The 24,402-nt window shown below is 25.3% G+C and overlaps 1 protein-coding gene across 1 annotated transcript; it reads left to right on the top strand.

The window, feature by feature from the left end:
- The first annotated feature begins 19,543 nt into the window (after nucleotides 1–19,543).
- On the top strand, nucleotides 19,544–22,499 carry LOC127259402 (clathrin light chain 2-like). Its single transcript, XM_051286719.1, has 3 exons — nucleotides 19,544–19,870; nucleotides 21,112–21,265; nucleotides 22,008–22,499. The coding sequence occupies exons 1-3, from the start codon at nucleotides 19,596–19,598 to the stop codon at nucleotides 22,347–22,349; spliced, it is 771 nt and encodes a 256-aa protein (XP_051142676.1). The 5' UTR covers nucleotides 19,544–19,595; the 3' UTR covers nucleotides 22,350–22,499.
- The last annotated feature ends 1,903 nt before the right edge of the window (nucleotides 22,500–24,402 follow it).

The following is a 24,402-nucleotide window of genomic DNA, read 5'->3' on the forward strand; positions in this document are numbered from 1 at the left end:
TCGCTTTGGTTTCGGGTCGGATAGACCGCTAAATCCAAGTCACGTTTCAACAACTTGATATATATTTTAAAGCATTTTTTTTTAAAGCAGAGTTAATAAGGGAATATATTTGCAATTGTTGGAAAAACAAGACTAATATATACAAGGTTAGAAGTCATTCTCTTCGAGTTTATTGACAGCAGAATAATGAAATCATAAAGAGTTTGCAATTTTGAAAATACGTGGTTGCTCAGTGGTTATAACGTCTATGAATTTAAAAAACCTATCAAAGGTTGATTAATTCGAACAAAAGTAAAACAACACACAAGATTTAATGACACTCAATTTGGTACAACAACCTATATTTCGGGATTTTGATTAAGAAGACATCCAATAAACCTATCACAAAATAAACAATGACACTAGAACTCAAAAAACATTGACCACCTATTATACTCTCCAAGAATTGTCTTTAGATAATCATCTATAAGAAAATAATGATCAAACCACAATTAAATAGTTACAAACTACTTGTCTAATTGAGAGTAAGTATGCTTATGTGTTGATCTTCCTCTTTAGTTGGAATACTAAATTCTTCTTCTTCAGTTGAATTTCAAGTCTCCATGAATGCTCTAAATATATAACATAAAGATAAAGAGAAAACAAAAAATTTCTCTAGCTCGGTACAAAGTTTCATAGTCTTACACTACGTATATACAAATTCAGACACAGACTAGTCTTATACCTTGTTTAATTTAACTTTCAATGAAAAATTAACTCCGCTTTCACATTATGAAAATTGGCTATGTCATTTTTATAAAGTTTTAAGACATTTGAATGTTCAACATTAACCATATTGGGCAAACTAGATATAAATTGACCATTTCAAGAATGTTCATGAGTAGTAGTCTTAACACATTTTCATTTTGGTGTCGACCAAAAGTTTCGACACCTACCGCATTAATGTACCATATGTCAAAACTGAAAATGATATTTTTGCAACAACAATGAGAAAAGTTATGGGTTGTTTGGTTATATTTTTGTGTCTTTTAGGAATAGTAAAAAAATTGAAATAAAATTTTTATATATAGGTCTTTATGGCTTCTTAAAATGTCATTTGAGCCATGACCAATCCCTCAATTGGTCCTATACATGGGATTGCTGCATGAACATAATTGCAATAGCCACAAACCGCTAGTTATTGGATCTAATCCTCGGTAGAAAGGAGAAATTCCACATATCTTAACCAATTCAAAAGTGAAATATAAAGTTGTTCTCTTAGCAAAATTTAGATAATTTTGAGCCACAGTTGACAAAATTGTGATTCAAGATAAATTCATTTGATATGATATCGATAAAACATAGATGTTTCGTTCTAATTGAAAACAAATTTTGTATACAATGTATTATAAATAAATATACATGTATAATACAATGAGTTTGAGGTGAAAAAACACACATTACTATATATATATATATAGTCATAATGGAATTATGAAACACGATTGAGCAAACTCTTCTGGCTTTGTTATTTTTAATTTTTTTCATATATTTTTCCAAAAAAATTAATACACTACATACATTTACTATTTTTATATTCCCTATACAAATTTTTTGGGTCAAACTCAAATTGTTCCTTTGGTTTGGATTTAAGTTTGAGTTTTTTTTATTTAAAAAAAAAAAACAATTTTGCCAATAAATTTTACAATTTCTCGGTCAAAGTTGTAAAAATAATTAATGAAAAAAAATTGCCTGAAAAAATTGTAACTTTTTCTTATAATGAATATTGATTTTTGTGAGAGTATAAATTTTTTGATTGGCAAAAAAAAGTATATAATTTATAAATCAAAATTGTAAAAATAAAATAAAATAAAAATTGACTTTTTTTTTCACCTATAAATTTTTTTTACAACTTATCACTTAAAATTATAATCTTTTAAAAAAAAAAAGACAAATTGACTGATAAATTATATACATATATATATATCTACAATTTGGTCTAATTTTGATCAAAGTTAAAATTTGGATTTCAAATGAGAAAAAAAAAAAAAAAAGAATTCTCACGTATCACATGACGTTGATCTTTTAGCCATACTGACGCCACATCAGCACCGACGAGACATAGTGCCAAATCCGACATTGGAGGACTCTTTCAATAAAAAAATTTACTTGCGAAATTATTTTCACATATGGTTCATTTAAAGTTCTGATATAACAAATAGGGTCAGGTACGAGACAAAAACATTATTTATCTATACATAAATAAATGATTAATCTTTCGTTTTATAAAAATTAAGTAACAATTCATCTAAAAAAACTATTAAATGAATTATTGATAAATTACTTATTTATTTATTTTATTAAAAAAAATACCATTTAAGATTTTTTATAATTTTTAGGTATAAAATTAAACTTTCATGGTTAGTTATAATTTCAAACACAAATCACAACTACTTACCTTGTAAGGATTGCAGTAAAAATATATTATTTTATCTTATAAAATATCAAATCAAATCAAAGATACTATTTAAACAAAATTCAAATCAACATTTCATTTTAAATCAATTTGAAACAACAATCAAACAAATTTCGTATTTACAACAAAACATCAACTTTAGAAGAAGATTGGTGTTTTGTTTGCATACTTTAATTTAATATAATAAAATTTCGCGCAATAAATAAAATACGAAAATTTTTGTGCATTTTTAATAAATTAAAATACCAGGATATTATATATTTTACACTTATTATCATTCGAAATTGACTTTAATTGTTTATGTATATGCGTGGAGAGCATGAAAAAAATAAAAAATAAAAAATAAAAAATAAAAAATAAAAAATAAAAATTGGTAAATACAGCTTGCTTGATTTGCAGTGATATATTTATGTGATGTCATAACAATATTCAAATGACAATAATAATCATCGTATTATTGAAACAATGTGATTAATGCAAAGTTGACCTAAGTTATTTTTTAAGTTTGTGTTACAGCAAATTAAAGTTAATAATTGCATTTCCTTTGAGATTTGGATTTAAGTTTAAATATTACTCCCTCCGTCCCACTTCTCATATCCACCTTTCAATTTCCGTCCGTTCCACTTATTTTGTCACTTTCATTTTTTAAAAAATAATTATACACTATAATCTTATTTTTAAAAATTTAATTTTTAATTTTTTTAATTTTAATTATACTAATCAATTATCTTAATCTTAATCTATAATTATTTTTATTATACGATAATTATTTTCACTTATACATTTTTAATTATTTACTAATTATACCCCTCCTAAATTCATGTGTCTACAGTAATGCGGTCAAATTATCCGGGACGGAGGGAGTAATTTGATAAGATGTTTTATAAAAAAAATATATTTTTTTCATTCGTTAAAATTATATACTTCCTCCGTCCAATTTTTATTGCACGATTTTTTAGGTGATTGTGTTTTCATTATGTATTGTCAAATTTGTCTTTAATTGTACGGTAGAGATTAAAAATAATAAATGAATGAAGGGTAAAAATATAAAATTTGTGTTTAAAAAAGAAAATAGGACAATAGTTGTTAAAAGTCCCAAATAAAAAAGTAGGACATTGGTTTATGAACGGGGGAGTAATATTTTTTAGTTATTCACTACAAAAAAATATTAATTTTGTAACAAAATTTTTTTGTCTTTAAATCCCTCTTTTCCGTTACTAAAGACATTAGAGACGGAATTGCGTTAACTACACACACTTTAGAAACGGAATTCCGTTACTAATATACTAATTTTTTTTTTTTTTAGTGATTCTCTAAAGTTATATATAATCTATTTATTATAATAAACTTTATCTCTTTATAATTTTATTTACTCTTATTTTAATAAATAATAACTAATTTATTAATGTTTTGTTTACTTACTCAATTATCTTTTTATCAGATCAATAATTTAATAAAATTTTTGTAACATTTCCAACTTATTTTTTTGTTATTTCCCTTTAATATTATTTTTTTTTTCATGCCCAAATAAATGAAGAAATTATATATAATATATTTTTTTTTTTTAGTAAAAATATAAAGATCAAATGGTTAAAGGAAACTCTAAACAAACAGAAAGTTTGAAATTATTCTTTTACCCCTACAAACTTTTCAATATCTTTTTTTTATTATTATTATTATTATTATTATTATTATTACTTTTCAATAAAAGCATATTCCTCCGTCCGTTTTTAAATGTTATATTTATATTTTGCATCATTTTACTCAATATTAATATTAAAAATATTCTTATATTCGTATAATTTTTTTGTACAAATATTCTTCTTATTATAAGACTAATAGAAGTATTTTTATCATTTTTTTATACTATATTTTAATATAATAATTATTATTCAAATAGCAACACGTTAAATGTAAATGTGATTTTTAGAGCTAAACATATATAATATTATTTTTTTATAAAGTATTTAAAAAAATAGTGAAAATTAACTCCCTCAGACAAAATCATAATTACCAAAAATACTTTTACCATTCTCATAACTAATAGCAAAAATTATAACAATTTATAAACACTAAAAAACAAACCCTATAATTTTGTGCAAAAAGAACAATCAATTTCTTTACATTAATTACAACTCGTAAATTTCCTGTATTAATTCCACATAGCTAAATAACCTATTCTTAAAATATATATATATTTTAAAAATATATAGAGTTGACATAGAGATGAACAATATCCCGTTAAAAATCAAGATGAAAATAACAACTGATTTGTTCATCCGTTGGAGGGATTGTTGACATGCTTTTTTTCAACTATATATATACATATATATATATATATTTTATATGACCTGAGAATTTGCAACTGTTATATTTAAAAAATATATAAAGTTGACATAAAGATAAACAATATTCCGTTGAAAAATCAAGATGAAGATAACAACTGACTTGTTCATCCGTTGGAGGGCTCGTCGACATGCTTTTTTTCAACTATATATATACATATAGATATATATATATTTTATATGACTTGGGAATCTGCAACTGTTATTCTTTTACTTTTATATAGATCAATGTGATATATTATCAACGAACAATATACACAACTTCGCTTACTTTTAATTTGAATAGCGTATAAATTGAAGTATCGGTATAAGGTGTGTAGAAAATTTAGTTGAGTTTAAACATATTTAATTTTTACTTCACTTAAAGATGATCGAGTTTAATTACCTTTGTTCATACATATAACATTTCTAGAAAATATGAAGGAACTTTGTAATGGCAAGCTCGTGGAATAGATGATCTCTAAAATAATAATAATAAAAAAAAATAATGACAAAAAAAAAAAAAAAGAACATAATTTTTTCAAGGTGAAAATCGCTTTGAGCTTACTCTTGTAATTGTCTTTTATATCTTTTTTCGTTCATGTAAAATTCATGATGGCATCTGCTATTTATTTTCTTGCAGTAACCTTCAATATTATTACTCAATTTTTTGCATCAAAGTTTAGAAAAATTCTATTTGGGTCTCAATTTTAAAGAACTCCGAGAATGTGTTCATTTGGGGTTCGGATTTTAAGTTAGGATTTGAATAGTAAAAATTTTGAATTAGAATAGTTGTATGATGTGATATAAATAAACACTGATACAATATTTTGAATGTAAAATTAATTTTAGTATAATATAAAAACAAAAGATAGATGTTTGATTGATGCTTTTGAAAAAAAAAATTGATAAAAAATATTACCTCTGTCTGGCCGTAAGGATCTCATTTACTTTTTGCCGGTTGATCTTTGAATATAAATTAAAAAAGATTGCAAAAATACTTTTATCAGTGTCTTATAATACTAATAGAATGACATTTGTATAAAAAATTATACAAATATAAAGATATTTTTAATGTTAAATACAATGACGTAAAACGTAAATATTACTCTTAGAGGCGGACGAATTGAGTAAATTTTTTGGCAAAAATCCACAAACGAACTGTTTCTTCTTTTTTTTTTAACATTAATGTAATACAAATTCTATAGAAACATCAATTACAAGATCCATAACATACACAAAACAAGTTCATAACCAAATTCAAGAGGCTATGGAGGATGAAATAAACGATCAACACAATTGCATAAAACACAATCAACGAAAAAAACAACAAAAGATCGATCGATTGATCGATCTAACAAGTAATATGAACGTGGGATTCGAACATCAAATAAATACAACAAGACGGGCGTGGATAAATTAATTATAAGCATCCTCCGCAACTGGTAGCGCACGCCTTATTTGGCGCCAAGCATTTGGCATCACTACATACGAGTAAGTGCTCAGCATCACAATCTTGAAGGCAGCTGAGGTATTCGTCGCGGCATCCCTTGCAGCACGTCTGGGGATAATCGTTGCAGAACTTAGCGTCGCTACGAGCAAGAACAAGAAGAACGATTGCGGCAATTAGTAAAATCGCTCGCCCCATCGCCGGCTGCCTTCAAATTAATTTATGAAAGATCTGTAGATCTTCTTAAGTTTTTTCTTTCTGCAATGGCATCTATATATACTGTTTTTCAGCTTGCTGTCAAGTTTTGTCCATATTAAATTAGGGCGTGATTGGTTATCGGTTGGATTGTTGTCGATACTATGCTTTTAATTTAATTAGTTTTTCAAATATTTTTCGAAATCTTTCTAGTACCATGACTAGTTCTAATATCTTAATTATATTTCTTCGCTAAAGAAATAAAAATATTTTATAAATTCAATTTTTTTGGTTTGTTCGTTTGAAACTATTTTTGAAATTTTTAATTTGATTTAAATAGTATTTTAATGTAATATTATATGAAAATAAATATTCTATTTTTATTTAAAATAATATCTATATTGCATATAAATACTTCATCATATATTTTGAATAATATATACATATAATAACACCTCGGTCTGTAAGTCACCAGCTCCACAGATCAATGTAAGTTTTCGTGAAGTTCTTTTGAGTAAATTTCGAAAAAAATGAATGTGCACATTATTGAGATAAATAATTTATTTAATATCTATTGAATTTTAGAGGTATCACATATATCTTCTTCAACTAATCTCTATTCAATTCCGGGATATCCGCATTATTATTTCCATATGTCTCACTCCAAAGTATCTATTTTTTTTTTATTTTAATAAAAGTAATCATATACTAATACTAAAATATCCTTAAATTTTATATAAATTACAAAAATACAATTACGTATACAATTACTTTATACATAATACCCTTAACTTTTACAGATATTATAAACATACCATTACACATACATTTATTTTATACACAAAGTCAAAGACAAAAAAATATCAAAATTTCTTACACACATTCACTGACCAATAAAATAATATTATTTTTTAATTTATTATAAAATCTCAAAATGTTCATTTATAACGAAGAGAGTATAATTCAACTATTAATCAAATAATATTTTATTTAAATATTGAAATCAAATTAGAAATTATAATTTAAAATGATAACCAAACTAATGAAGCTATACTATATTTTTTTTTTTTTTTTTTTTTTTTCATGTCTCTACATCCAGGTTGGATGCAAAGTTGACTTGAAAATTTTTATATATAGCCATGTATATCCAAATGCATAGTTTATTATTGCAACAACTTGTATATAAGTATGATATTAATTTTTTATGCATATAATGTTTGATAAAATTGAAGTATACGTGCAGACCATTTCAAATTACATAATGATATATATTTAATACTTCCTCCGTCCCAATAGAGTTGTCTTGTTTTTCCATTTTCGTCTATCTCAAAATAATTGTCTTATTTTTTTATTTAGCAATCGTGATCCCATTTTATAACAAAATTATTTCTACTTTTTCAAATTATCCATAATTATTACTATAAGCTACTTTTTAAAATCATTCAAAAAGTAAGGGTATTTTAGTCTTTTGCTTTCTACTTTATACTTATTTCAATTAAATACTATTATTCTTTAATTTTTATGTCCGCTTTTAATAAGACATCTTTTTTTGGACGGAAGGAGTAAAATGTATGTTTAGTTTATTATTTTAGTTTATCCTTTAAAACTATCTTTATTGTTGAGAAAAAATTGTACACATCGCAAAAAAAGGTTATAAAACAAATTTGAATTCTCATGAAAATTAATTTGCGGAGAAATGAAATATTGATTTAGAATATCTAATGGACATTAATACTCTCTCTTTAATAATTTGATTTGAATTACCGTCTCACCTAAAAGTAAATAAAGTATATTTTTACATAATATAGTATATCTTATGTTATATAATATATATGTTGTGTTATAACATAGCATATGTTATATTATAACTATGTTGTGATACGTATCATAGATGTTGTTTACTTTGATGACATATGTTGTCCGATATACTGATTTGATTGAATCAACATCTGATTCATACCCATAATTTTAACTGAAAAGTATATGTATTTATTTGGACGAAAAGAGTATTTATTTACCTAATTTGATTGACAACAAATGTATGGTTTGTTCTCTTACCCAAAAAAATTTTAACATGTTTTTTTAAAATTATTAATATACTATACATATTTATTATTCTATATTACTTACATAATTTTATATATCTCACTAAAAAATATAAAAAAGAATATTTTTTCAAACCATAACACAAAACAAACTTTTGTCCTTCTTTTCTAAAACTTCTCTTTGAAATAAATAAAATAAATCTACTAAAATTTAAAAAACTTACTAAAACTATTTAAAATTACCCAAAACTACTTAGAATTATACAAATATGTATAGAGAATATATATGATTGCATAGAATATGATATATAGGATATACAAAAATAATATATATACACATATAATATAACATGTAAAATGAAAGCATAACATGGGATTTATTTACATTGTTTTCTAAATGGTACAATTTTTCATATATAAGATTTCAAAAAAAATACAATATATATAATATATATTTTTTATTTTCTTAAAAAATTAAATTTTCAATACAAAATATAATTTTTAAAATTATCGATCTAATTCATCATCCTTAACATAAAAAATAAATTTATCCAAAAATACTACGATTTTCAAAATGAATATGTTTGCTAACAATAATATTATCAAAAATAATCTTATCTTCCTTCTCCGAGTTTACTTAGAGAGTATTAAAAAATAACGATTATAAATTCTCAAAATATAAAAGTAATAAATAAATAAAATGAAATAAACATTTCTCCGGTATAGGGGAGTAAATTTAACAAAGTAAGAGAAGAAATGCTTCTTCTTTGCCTTAAACTTCCCTAATATATTTTAATCCTAAAAGCTATAGACATGTTTATAATTTTTGAAATTTTAAATAATAATAATAATAATAATAATAATAAATTAAGTACCTGAAATTTGAAAAATATTAAAATAGAAGCAGGAATTTGACCAATGAAGAAAAACAGAAAAGAATACTAACCAACAAAAACAGACAATAGATTAAAAACAAAAAGTGGAAATTAAATTACATATATAAAAAAAAATTATATTGTTTGTACTTTTCTCATTTCAAATCAAAATTATATTATTTTTTTCGTACAATTCCTATTAAAAATATAATATTTTATCATATAAAATATCAAATCAAAATATCATTTAAATAAAAATTCAAATAAATACTTTATTTCAAAACAATTTTAAATTACAATCAAACAAACCAATAATAATTAAATTAATTGAAAAATATGTTTCCCGGTGTAATATATATTTTTTTATATTCCCTCCGTCCAGCTAGAAAGTATACATATTTTTATTTTGGAACGTCCAACTACAAAGTAACCATTTCATTAAATACCTCATTTTTTCCACAAATACCCCTAGTTTACATCACACCATTACTTTTATACCAAAAAAGTAAGGACAAAAATGTCATTTCACTACTTTTACCTACCCACTATAATTAAAATACTATTATTCCTTAATCTCCGCGCCAAAAATAAATGTATACTTATTTTGTGGACTGAGGGAGTATTAAATATAAAAAATTATATCAGTAATATATTTTTTTTAAGTGACTTATTAAAATTTTGTAAGTGAATATAATATGGATGTTATATTAGCTAACTGATAATTGTACCATATTCCGACAATTTATCTCAAAATATATGTAATATTTTAATTTTAGTACCATAATTCAAAATTTATGTTTACTATGTCCCATAACTATAGTTTGAGTTGTGTTTGACATGAGATTTAAGAAATATTAATATTATATTAGTAGTGGATAAAAAGTACACGTAAAAAACCTTTTTGTCCTTGTGAGTGTCTTATTGTAAAAAGTAGGGGCAATTGTGTAATAATAATGAAAAAGTAAGGGTAGTCTTATAGTAATATGATTATTTATATAAAATAAGACTACTTTTTTGAGACGGACAAAATGGTAAACAGAACTATTATATTGGGACGAAGTGAGTATATGACTTTGATTATATATTTAGTATTCCATTTGTCCCAACATGTATGACACTTTTTATTAGAGATGTAGCATTTAAAAAAAAATGATGTTAAATTAGTTAATAATAATGAGTTATAATATTATTTTATTATTTTTATATAATTAATATGAAGATAATTTTCAAGTAAATTTAATATATATTATTTAAAAATTAAAATATGTATTTAAATATTTTAAAAATTATATATCGAAATAATATATATATATAATATTAATATTATTTTGTATATAATAAAGTTTTCTATAATATAAGTAAATAAAAATATTTTTATTTATTTATAATTAATATAAATTAATTTTATAAAAGTAAAGTATTTATGCAGTTAATGATGTACTCCCTCCTTTCCGAAAGAAATATTTTATTGAGAGTTGACACTGGAATTAAATAATAATAGTATTTAATTGAAAGTAGGTATAAAGTAGAATATAAATAACTAAAATATCTTCTTCTTTTTTTGAAGAATTTTAAAGAGTATGTAAGAGTAATAATTATGGGTAGTATGAAAAAGTAAGAATAATTTTGTTATAAAGTGAGGCTACTAAATAAAGAAACAAGACAATTGTTTTGGACGGACGAAAATGAAAAAAAAAACACAAATTTTTTGGGACGGAGGGAGTATAATGTTATATGTTATGTAGTTAATTAAATTTAATTTATATTTGTTACGTATGTTTTGATTTAATAAACTTTATCTAAAATAAACATATATCAATTATTCTGGACAAACGAAAATAAAAATTATATCAATTATAGTGGGACGACCTGAGTATTTATTTAAGGAAATTTAGATTAGCTTTATCTGTATCTTTTCAAGAGGATTTATTTTATTTTTAGTTTTTAGATAAAAATAGTAGTCGTTCCGTCTTTTCATTTTCTATTTATGTTTGTTGCAAAACAAAGAATATTATTTTTTAATATAATAATTGTACTACCTACCTAACATAATAAATATTCTTATAATTTTTAATTTATTACACAAATATTATTATATTTTTATTATACAATACTAATAGAAATATTTTTGTCTTTTTCATTACAATTTAATATAATACTAGTATTAAAAAATTTAAATACAAAAAACAAATGTTATTTTTTTTTATTGGAAGGGAGGTAGTATAATTCTATTGATACAAGGAATAATATTAATTTATTTTTAAATTAAAAAAAAATCATATTTTATTTAATTCAATATAAAAGACTAAAAGAAACTAAAATTAAAAAATCATCATAATTCAACTATACATATAATGGCCAATAGCCCATGCAAAGTCAGAGATCGTAGATTGATTCATTCCGAAAAGAAATGTGCAACCTTTTTTGGGTTTATTTTTTTAACAAAAAAATTTCAACATATTTTTTTCAAAAAACATAATATACTACATATTCATTATTTTTATATTATCTACATAATTATCGAATTCACCACGTTAGTCCGTCATTGCTGATGTGGCGCTGACGGAGCTGATATGTCATTGTCACGTAAATAATACATCGGATGACAATTTTAGCAAAAATCTTTTATTTGCGGGACTAGTTTCAGACATGGTTCATTTAACATCCTAAAATGATAAATATGGTCAAAGATACAGACTAAAAAAATAGTTTACCAAGATATTTTTTAAAAATATATATATTCATGTATCACTAATGTGGCATCTATGTGGCGATGACATGTTAGCAACGTCAGCAATGACGGACCAGTGTGACGAATCCGACACCGGATGATCATTTTAGTGAAAAAATATTAAATATTACTTGCGTGCTATTTTCAGATAAAATCCATTTAAAATTCTAAAATAAATAAATAAATAAATAAATAATAATAATAATAATAATAATAATAATAATAAAGTCTTATACATAACTAAAAAAAATAGTTTACCTTATACATTTGTATAAGAATTAACAAAATAATACTCCATATTGGTTAATTAAAAATATAATATATAAATTAAAAATAAAATACAATTTAAATTATATTTAAAATTATATATTAAATTATATGTTTTAAAATTAAATTATATTTTAGAAATTTAATAATTTATTTTAAAATTTTATAAATTATATATAATAATTTAATTTTTAGTATGATTAAAAATTCATATTTTTAATTTGATATTATAATTATAATTTTAATTTTAATTTAAGAATTTTTAAAAATAATATATATTAATTATTTTTATACCATATTTTATTGTATTATTATTATTATTATTATTATTATTATTAGGACGAGGATGGGGAGAAAGAGAATAAAATAGTCATATAAAAGTATTTCAAAAGTTATCCGTGACTTAGAAAATAATAATTTTTTATATTAAAAATTTATTTTTATTTTTTATAGAAGTCAGTAAATTGTGTTTGTTTGGGGATTTGAATTTTGAATTGAGATTTGAATAGTAAAAATTTTGAATTGAAATAGTTGTATGATGTGATATAAATATGTGTTGATATGATATAATATGGAACAAAAATTATTTTTGGTTTCATTTAATATCATAACTATCAATGTTGGTCAAATTAAAATTTTTTTATCAATTTTGATCTCACTTAAACGTGAATTTATCAATTTTAAGATTGAGACTGAACAAGGCCGTGTTGGATGACTCAAAAGGGTGACTGGGCGTCCCAAGTAGCAAACACGGCCGTATTGATTATCCTGCACTTCTGACACGACCGTTTTCCCATCAGTGTTCTGAACACAACCATATTTCTGCTCAGATCATGTCCCTGTTCTCAACACAATCATATTCTAACTCATGTTCACGACTATGTCCTCAATATAGCCATGTTTTAAACCATGTTCACGACCATGTTTTCAATATAGTCGTATTGTATGTCATATTTATTATTATTTTAACTTTTTTATTAAAATTATTTAATATATATTTATAATTAAACAAAAATATTTTTTACAATTATTTCATAATATAAAAAATAAATTATTTTTAATATTTTAAAAAAATAAATGTAAAAAAATATAAAAATAATAATATATTAATATATATTTTTAATAATCATCATTAAATATATTTTTAAAAATTTATAGTACAAATCTTAAAATATTATTTTAAAAATAAATTTAATTTATAATCTTTAGAAATAATTAATTTAAAATTTTTACTATAAATTTTAAAAAATATATAATGATAATTATTAAAAATATATATTAATATATTATTTTTATATTTTGTTTAATTATTTTTTAAATATTAAAATTTTTTATTTTTTATATTATGAAATAATTATAAAAAATATTTTTTTTGAATTGTAAATAAATATATATATATATCAAATAATTTTAACAAAGAAGTGAAAATAATTATAAATATGACCTACAATATGGTTATATTGAAAACGTGAACATAGCCTAAAATATGACTGTGTTGAGAAACAGGCTCATGAACATGGCTGTGTTGAAAACAGGCTCATGAACGTGGCCAGAAATATAATTTTATTCAAAACACGGGCATAAACACGACCGTATTCAGAAGTGCAGGATAATCAACACGGCTGTATTCAGAAGTGCAGGATAATCAACACGGCCGTGTTCAGAAGTCCGGGGTAATCAACACGACCGTATTGGGTGTTTGGGACGCTCAGTCACCTTGCTAAGTCATCCAATACGGTCGTGTTTAAGCTAACACGGCCGTGTTTAGTCCGAATCAACTATCTTGGGACTAAAATTGATAAATTTTTATTTGAGTGAGACCAAATTAATAAAAAAAAAATTAATTAATTTGACCAAAATTGATAATTATAATATTAAATAAGATCAAAAATAATTTTTTCTATAATATGTATTGACCTAATATTTTTAATATAAAATTAATTTTTAAAATAAAATAAATAATAATAAATAGATATTTGATTATATGTTATTTATCAAATTTTCTAGAAAAAACAAACCCATTGTTATAAAGTGGTTAGAATTTGCTTTCATTTGTCATAATTTAATGTTATCTTTTATTATTTTCATTTGTTTCACTTAAATATTTTTTATTATTATATTAAAAATAATTCATATATAAATTATAAAATTAATTATAATTTTTACAAATTCTTTTTTATTTATAAAAACAAAAATATTATAATTATATTAATATTTTTTTCACTAATCAATAAAATATTATTATTATTTTTAATTTATTATAAACAATAATAATAATAATAATAATAATAACAATAATAGAATACATTGGGGGATGGAAATATTTATTCTACTTTTCTTTTTTCTTTTTTTTCTTTTTTTTTTTTATATTTTGAGTCATTTCACTTAATATTCTTTAATGTATAATTTACTTTACAAATATCATTATATTTTGTATTATAAGTGATTAATAAATATATTTTATTATTTTCTTTTAATTTATACTATGTTGATATAATAATTAATATTAAAAACTTAATATCTAAAAAAACTCATTTTATAGAACGAAGAGAATTATATAAATATGTATATAAAAGATATACAAAAGTAATATATATACATATATACTCTATGGGCATTTCCAATGCAGCTGCATATTTAAGGGTGTCTATTCAGTCGATCAAGTTCAAATCAAATCGAACTTTCAATTTTAATCGATTTTCGTCTTATAAAAATTGAAACTGAAATTGAACCAAAATTTTTCAAAATCAAATAAACCGAACCAAAATTATTCGGTTTGGTTTAAAACCGAAAAAATCGAACTTTTATTTATTAATATATATTTTTAATATACAATCAAATACAAATACTCAAAATTATAATATATATTATTTATTAATATATAATTTTTCATTATTTTTAAAAATTTGATTTTTTCGGTTAATCAAAATAAAAATTCTAAAACCATAATCGAACCGAAACCAGAATTTATAAATTCAATTTTGGATCGAACCGAACCAATTAACCGAACAATCTAAATAAAAAAATTCGAACCGAAAAAATTGGATTTTTTCATTTTGAACCAATCAATGCTCAACCCTATGAATGTTTGATATTGCAGCTAAATAAATGGAGTTTTGTTCCTCCAATCAAGCATAAATTCTAACACCAATTTTGGTGTTGCACTGTAGCATCTCCATATTTAGTGTTGTATTTATTTATTTTTTAAATTTATTTTTTACTTGTTATATTAATTCTTTTATTTATTTACTTTTTAATTTTTTTTGAAATAATAATTAATTGTAAATATAAAAAAATAATTTAAAATAATAGTATATAAAATAAAATATTTGAAGCATGTTTTTTTGGAATAAAAAATTGAATTATGGTTTAAAGTAAAAATATTGTACTCACTCCGGACAAAAATACTCCTATTAGTATAATATAAAGGTAAAATAATAATATTTGTGTAAAATATCCTTATTTATTATGTTAAGTAAATAATACATTACTAAATTAAAAAATAGTAACTTTGTTTTGGAACAAAAAAATGGTAACTTTTGAATGAGACGAATGAAATAACAAGGTTGGAGATGACCTAAATAAACATGTTAGCCAACAATAGTATATCAAAAATAAAACATCTCTTTTGATCAAAAATAGGAGATCCGAACAAAGACAGTGAAGAAATTTTTATTCTCTCGTAAACTTCACTTGATATAGTAAATAAAATGTAAAATATTTCAGATTTTCTTATATTTAATATGAAAAAGAAAAAATATAGTGTCCACCAGTTTGATTGTAAAAAAATTTAATGGCAACGAATATAAAATTTCTTTTAAATCTAAAGTAAATGTATAATAATTCAAAAAAAAATAAAATATCACCCAATATTTTGGCCTATAATCATCAATACAATAGGAAGACGAAAATTGATTGAAATGATATTTATATGTACATTATATATTAGTTTTTTTGCAAGTTTTTAAAATCCTGCACAAAATAAACATTCAACGTTACTGACTTCAGGCAGCAAATATGAAAAAAAAAAAATGGCAGATTAATAAAACCCTAGAATTGAAATTAGATGATAAAAATCATAATATATATATTCAAACACCCCAGCTTCACTGCAAATTTATTAGCATAGAAAGAAGCATAAAAAGGAGAGGTTTGAACTGACGAATATTCTGTATTGCTTCATGGTTACGAATTGAGTGGGAACCCTAATTCATTCATCCAATCCCATCAACAAGACAGTGAAGCTTAATTTCTAAAATCAACAATGGCAGCAGAATTAAGCAGAAACAGATGAGCCGAGAGGAATAGCGAGATTAGAAATACACAAGTAAATGCAAACAAAAATTATAATGATAACGAAGTGTTGCAGAATCTGATGGGTGAGAAGAATGGAAGAAAGAGTTCCCATGGCGGAGGATTTAAAGGCCAGATGATGATGAATAGGTGCTTTCTGTTGCATCTGGAGATTTTTGTGGGGGAAGTGTGGGGACACGTGTTCAATTGGAATTCGCTGGAAGGTTCCAGAGGCTATTGGATGGTTCTTCGCAGTCACTAATATATCAACACCGCAACAACTTTAATTGAATGAAAGTGAGATTTATGGGCTACTTTTTGCTGCCCATTTAGAACCCCACACGTTAGGTTATCACTCTCTTCTCTAACTCTTTAAATAAATGAATAAATAATAAGGGTCTGTTGTTTTTTTTTTTAAAATAAAAAAATAAATTAACATATTTTTTCAAAAAATAAAAAATAAATAATATACATATTTATTATTTTTATATTATTTATTTATTTATATCATATATCATACTTCCTTCATCAACCCGGCTCGAATTTTAAGAAAAATAAACAAAAATAAATTTTTTTACTTTTTTGAGTAAAATAGTATTGTTTTTTACTTTAAAAAAATTGAAAATAAATTTTAATGACAACTAAAAACAGAAAAATGAAAATAGATTTGAATGACAGGGAATATATCATATATATATATATATCTATGTGATTTGACAAGGCATTGTCATTTATGTGTTCTTATAATTTTGAAATCTTATTTTATTTTTTTAATACTAAGTTTGGATAATTAAAATTTGTTAGAATAACCAAAATATGGATAAAATTAGGCTTTTGTATCTCTATATATACCTACTTGTAATTGCATAAATTGTTTGATCTTAAAATTTTTGATTTTGTTTTAAAAAATCGTATTCTTTTTATTTATACTAATATATTTTGTTTGATTCTTTGATACAGAAAATACAGGAGAAATAATGATTATAAAAAAAAATACGAAGATCATAAGAAGAATACTGAAAAACATCCTTTCGTTAACTATCTGATCAAGTAGAAGTTTTCATAGAGTGTTCACGATTCGTTGTGCTTTTTAATCCATCGGTGAAATTTGCGATCAGTTGTTTATAGTTCAACTATAATTTTATAAAACCTGACAGATTTCTCTAGTTCATTTTCTTGATCTTAATTTTTCTTAAATTTTTTATTTTTATTGGTTGATATACCTGTGATTATGACTATTTATATGCATTCTTGAAAAACTATTATATACAATTTGATTATAGTAGATTTTGGTTTTTAATATTGTATTTTTTTTTATATTTTATTTGTAAAAATAATTTGTTATCGTTTATAGTGAATTCTAACAATAAATTTTTTTTATTAATTTTTAAAATTTTAAACTTGATCTGCATAAATTTTAACTATCGCATTATATTGCTTATGTATTTTTTTTTAGTTTCTACTTATCAATTCTAATATTCATATTGTGATACAGAAAAAATAATTAAAAAAAGTCAGGAAGAAGAAAAAAGAATACAAATGTATTCTTAATTATTTATTGTATATTTTTTACTAATTATTTTTTCCATTTGTATATGCATTTTTAAAAAACTGCAGTATAATCCTGAGCGGTAAAAGACAATTGAGACACACCAAAATAATTGATGTAATCATAATAGTTCTAGTGATGAGTCAGCAAAAGCACAACATTCTAACTTAGCACTCAATCGAGAAACCACCAACACATGAGAGAATCATTAAAAAAAAAAAAAAAAAAGTCATCATCTCAATCAATCTGAAAGTAACCGCTAAGTGTCAATGAGAAATGAGCTGAGAAGTGTAAACTATGCAGTAAAGTACCTTTCAAATAACGAAAAATATGTAAGATAGCATAGTGATGAAAAGTACTTAGAACAACCATAAACTGACTTACAATATGAATTGTTTGAAGTATATCAAACTGCGTGACAGCCAATCAAACTCCCAACAAGCTAACAATACAATGTAGGATCGTCGAGAAAAGAACCATCATGATGAATGAGTCGAATATCATAGGTAAGTGATGTGGAGGATGTTTGACAATTAGTGAGATCGGATCCAAAAAATAAGATCAGAGGCATCGGATGAAAATCATTGAAAGAATAAAAAAAACTCAAATCCAAAAAAAATAGTGAAGTGGCCCAAACTCTTCATCTTAAACGACTGACAAAGATATGTCTGTAGATCAAAAATACCATAAATATCGTCGCCATGATGATTATGTCGATAATATAAAGTAATAAAATAACAATCTTGATGGACGAGTGACGAAGAAATATACCAAATCGTTACCCTCATAATAAAACCAAAATCCAATAAAACAAAACTAAATATGACTATTAGGCACTAAAAATCTACTTCAATCATATAAGACTATGCGGAAGCGAAAAATTTTTAAAAAAGATAAAAAAAAACCTAAATGGTGGGATCACATCAAAAGAAGGGGAAAAAAATGGAATAAAACCTCTAAGTTAGAAAACTACTATTACCATAGTTGTAATTTTATTTTTTTTAAAAATAAATGAGGTTTTATTTGTTGTTTGGGAGATTTTGCATTATTTACTCTCTTTTAAACAAAGAGAATCAAATTAATATATATTTTTTATTTTTATATTATATTAAAAATTAATTTTATATTACATCATTACCACTTATTTATGTCATGTTAAATAATAATTTCAATGGAAATTATATTATTCATATCCAACGCATCAAACAAACACACCTGTAATGATTTGTACAGTGAATTTCTTCTTTGGGCTGTAGGCCCATTAATTTAAATAGGCCCGATAAAGTGGATTGGGCCTTCTATGATCCACCTCTCTTTTAATTATAATTTATTTATTCATTTATAAAAATACAGACCAGATCAGACGAGACCGGTGGTTCCCAGTTCACAGTCTCCGATAAAGGTTGAAACGATGTCGTCTTCCTTTGCCGACTCCTTCGATCACTTCGGCGGCGGCGGCGGCGGCGGCGGCGGCGGCGATGATCGATCATTTGACGAAGGGTACCTCGGGTCTGATTCCTTTTCCAATTTCAATTCGGCTGCGGCCGATTCTCCTCCCCCGATCTATGCATCCAGCGGGGAATTCCACTCTGATTCGGCTTTTTTCCAGTCGGAAACAAATACTAACGGTCCGATTCTGCCGGAAATGGGGCCAGAGGAGGGGCACGCACTCAGAGAATGGAGAAGGTCGAGATTTTATATAGCTTTTGTGGTTTCTCGATTAATCCACTCCTCGATGTGTGCTGTGATTGTTTTCCCACAGTTAGGGTTTTGTTTTTAGGTTTAAGTAAATTGTGCTGATTTTTTATGATATATTGAATTCATCGATAAAATACTGCTCCGATTATTCGACTTGCGTATCTGTTAGATTTAAATAGGGATGCCATCGAACAGTTGCCTTGCATATGAAGCAAATCTGGCGATCCTCTTCGAATCTTACTATTTTTCTGAAAACTACTGCCTTTTAGATGATAATTTAGCATAATACTTACCCTATCAGAAGAGCTTATGCTACACTCTAAAATTGAGCGTGATTTCTTTGTTGAATGGTTTGATTTGTTTAGATGAGATAGAAACCTGGCTTGCACTCCTTTGTGTCTGATTATTAGTATCAATTGTTCAGGAAAAATGTACATTATTGCATCCAATTTTTTTCAGCACTTTACATAGAGTGAAGGACTCTATATGTTGACTGTGGTCGATCTGATTAAATTGCCCATGATAGATTAGAGTTAAGTCATTTGTATCCTTCGATTAATCAGGCCATATGGCTTAAACACTTTGGATTGGATGGCAGAATGAACTGCCTTAACGTATAGGGTGATAGCCTGACTAATCTGCCTGATGACCCGAATCAGGTTCAGCCTAACCGAAACTGCTAATGTTTGTGTGTCTAGACATTTTCGCACCCGTAATTTGAACAATATGCAGCTTTGAACGTGAAAATTAAATGGAGTGCCATCACTGCACTGTTTTTTTCTACTTTAGAACATTGTATGTATACAGGGCATGTGGATAATGACAAGCGGCTTTTACATATACATATTTTAAACTGCAGTATGGATATAATATTTACTGAAAGGTTTGATGAAGTATAGAATGAATCTATGTTAGTCATATTGTGTGTCTTGTTGGTCGAATTAGCTCCTAAATTTCATGAAAGCTCTTTGTATGTCTAAAACCCCAGTCTCGGTAACTGTGTCTGAGTAGTTGCAATTTAGACACTGGCAGTCCTATTCGGTATCCATTTAGAAATTTTGACAATGAAAATTATGTTTCAGGGCCATAATCCGTATGCCTTTGCTTTGTTTCCAAACAATTTCTTTGGGGTGTTTATTTGTTATGCAATCTGTACATATATCTACAATGTAAAATGTCTTTTCTGTTACCCTTTACTGGTTGGATGTTCATATGGCAATCGCTTGCAGACAAAATGCAACTAGACTAGAGGAGAAGGAGAAGAGAGAAAAGGAGTTGCTGGAACAAATTGTAACTGAAGCTGAGGAGTACAAAGTTGAATTTCACAAAAAGCGGCAGCTTGCTTGCGAAACCAATAGAACTGCCAACCGGGAAAAGGAGAAGGTAAGAATAATGGCAATATTTCTATTCACAAGTGATCTTTTGTTGCTTCACTATTTTCAATTTGATCCATATCACTATTAATCCTTGCTAATGATTCAAACCTAAACTTCTCAGAATGGTAATCTCTTTACCCTATTGTTTGCTGTAAAATGTTTTTTGGGCTTGTGGCTCAAATTGGATGTTTTCCAGGCTCGGTTTACTTGTGTTTTCAATTTTGTTTTGACCCTATTTAGCAAAATTCTCCCTTTTAAAAATATCACAACCAAACCTATATTTTATTTAAAACTTCACACCCCTCCCCCCACCCCAAAAAACAAAAACCCTATCTTTTATACAAAATATCATATCTAACACAATAATTAGTAAGGTTGTGTTTTTGTTTGTGGGGTTTTGGTTTTAGGTTAAGATTTTAAATAGTAAAATTTTGAATTGAAATAGTTGTTTGATGTGATATAAATGTGTTGATGTGATGCTTTGAAGGTAGAATTAAGTATTAGATATAATATAATAAATGAAAAATATGTGATTGATTTGATGTTTTCAGAGAATTTTTTTTCTGAAATAATAAAACTGTAACACAAAATCCCACAAACAATAAGTCAACTTTTTACTATCGAACACCTGTGATTTGTTTTTAATTTATTAGGTTTTTTTTTTTGTTTATTTATTCTCAGTAAATTATTAGAGTTACTGGACAATTTCTTGAATCAGAAATATTAGTAGTATTATCCACTTTCACCAGGTGTTTATTGCAAGCCAAGAGAAATTCCACGCTGAAGCAGACAAGGATTATTGGAAATCGATAGCGGAGCTAATCCCCAAAGAAATCCCTACAGTGGATAAGAGGAAAGGCAAGAAGGAACAGGAGAAGAAGCCCGGAGTTACTGTGGTTCAAGGCCCTAAACCGGGAAAGCCAACCGACTTAGCCAGGATGAGGCAGATACTTATAAAACTGAAGCACAACACTCCCGCCCACCTGAACCAGCATTCCCCTCCCGCCCCGGATGCCAAAACAGATGCTTCTACACCCCAAAAGGCGGCCCCCATTGCTGTGGCCTCCACAGAGGCTATTGCAGTTTCGTAAGTTTATTTTATGCTCACATATATTCGTAAATTCGGTTTTCATTTGGGAACTATGAATAGAAATTGTGACTGGAGTCTGTTTAATTTGAGAAAACTGTAGGATTGGTGGTATATTTTATTATGAACCTGTTTTATTATTCGCCCCTTGTGATATGCGAGTCGAATCTATCTTTGTCGCCTGTAGTTCTTTTCAGTTAGGTTTTTCGAAATGGCATGCTTCTATGTGTACATCAGAGTTGTTTCGATGCGCTATGAGTCGAGCCGGATTGATAAGTAATACAGGTGAAAGGTAGATAGTTAGAAAAAAGAAAATGCATCTGAAATGTGTGTGAATTGAAGCTGCACAAGAGACATTATGAACTATTATTTTTGGCTTCCTCTTGCTACCATAAATTGAATAGTTACCAACTAATGAATAGTTTACTAGAAAAATATCTTAAATTTGAATATTCAATCTAAACCAAATTAAAATTTGGTTTGGAATTTTCAGATTGAAAGATTTTTCAAATTTTAGTTTTTCGGATGGGCATATTGAAATATCTGATTTGACCTGAAATTTTAAATTTGGTTTGGAATTTTTGAACTGAAAATTACTAAAATTTCAGATATTTGGATTATTTTCAATTTGGTTTGGATGTTTCATATTGAAAGTTTTCTTAGATTTTTGGATTGGTATATTGAAAATAATGATGAACATATCTAATTTGAACCAAGGTTGGGATTTTTTGTTTGGAATTTGATTTGATATTTTTTTGAAAAAATATATATATTAATAGTAAAAATTTGGAAAAATCTCCAAAAAGAACACACCTTAAGAGTGTTTTTTGGTGAAATTATTTTTTATAAATATTATTAAAAATGCAATATATATACATAATGAAATATATACCTTATTAATAATAATAAGGTAAAAGAGAATAAAATTTTATATAATATAAATGAATAAAATAATATATTTATTTATTTATCATTACTATAAATTTATTAATTGAAGAGAGAGATATAAATAAAAGGTTTTGAGTGGATCTACTCTGTGGCGGGATGGAAGGAATATATATTTTATACTCAAAAAAATTAACCGTTCAATACAAAATATTATTTTTTATATTTCAAATCTAATAAAAAAGCACACACAAAGACACACTTATCCCCAAAAAAAAAAAAAAAAAATGAACAAAATTATTGTCTTATGAATGTCCTTGTGATTTGTTGTACATTATTTGTTTAGAAATGCATTTATCTAATTAAGAAAAATAGAAGTTCTGAATTTTTTATATTTCATGCAATTTCAGGTTTTATTTTATTTTATTTGAATTTTATATTTGAGATTGGGATTGATCGGATCAAATTTTTATGAAATTCTGGATTTTCGTTTTGATACGAATTTTGCCAAATTCAAACCATATCCGGAAACTCAATCCTATTTGCAACTATTAGGACTCTTAAATAGCAATTGTGATTGGCCAGGTTTGGATTAAAAAAAATATTATAATAATAATAATAATAATAATAATAATAATAATAATAAAGAGGGTAAACTGTTTTTTCAGTCTCGTAACTGAACTTCTTATCATTTTAGTGTCGTAAGTGAAGTCTGTTGCAAATTAATCTCATATGTAAAAATTTTTTTATTGTTTTAGTCCTCCGGCGCTGGAGACTCCCGCGTGGCTCGCTGGAAACCACGTGTCCGTTAGGTGTTCCGTCAGGTCAACGACACTTGGCGGACACGTGAATTTATTTTATTTTTTATTTTATTTTTAATTTTTTTTTATTTTTTTTTTCAATTGGACCAAATAAAAAAAATTTAAAAAAAAGACAAATAAAATTTAAAATTAATTTAAAATCAATTTTTAAAAAATTGAAAAAAATAAAAAATAATAATAAAATCCATGTGTCCGCTAGGTGTCGCTGACGTGGTAGACACATAGCCTCCGGCGAGCTACGCGGAAGTCTCTGGTGCCGGAGGAATATAACAGCGAAAATTTTATACTTATGAGACTAAAATGATAAGGGGTCAATTTAGGGACTAAAAAACGGTTTAACCTAATAATAAT

The sequence above is a fragment of the Andrographis paniculata genome, unplaced genomic scaffold, assembly GCF_009805555.1.
Source record: "Andrographis paniculata isolate CXL003 unplaced genomic scaffold, ASM980555v1 Contig60END, whole genome shotgun sequence".
Taxonomy (NCBI): domain Eukaryota; kingdom Viridiplantae; phylum Streptophyta; class Magnoliopsida; order Lamiales; family Acanthaceae; genus Andrographis; species Andrographis paniculata.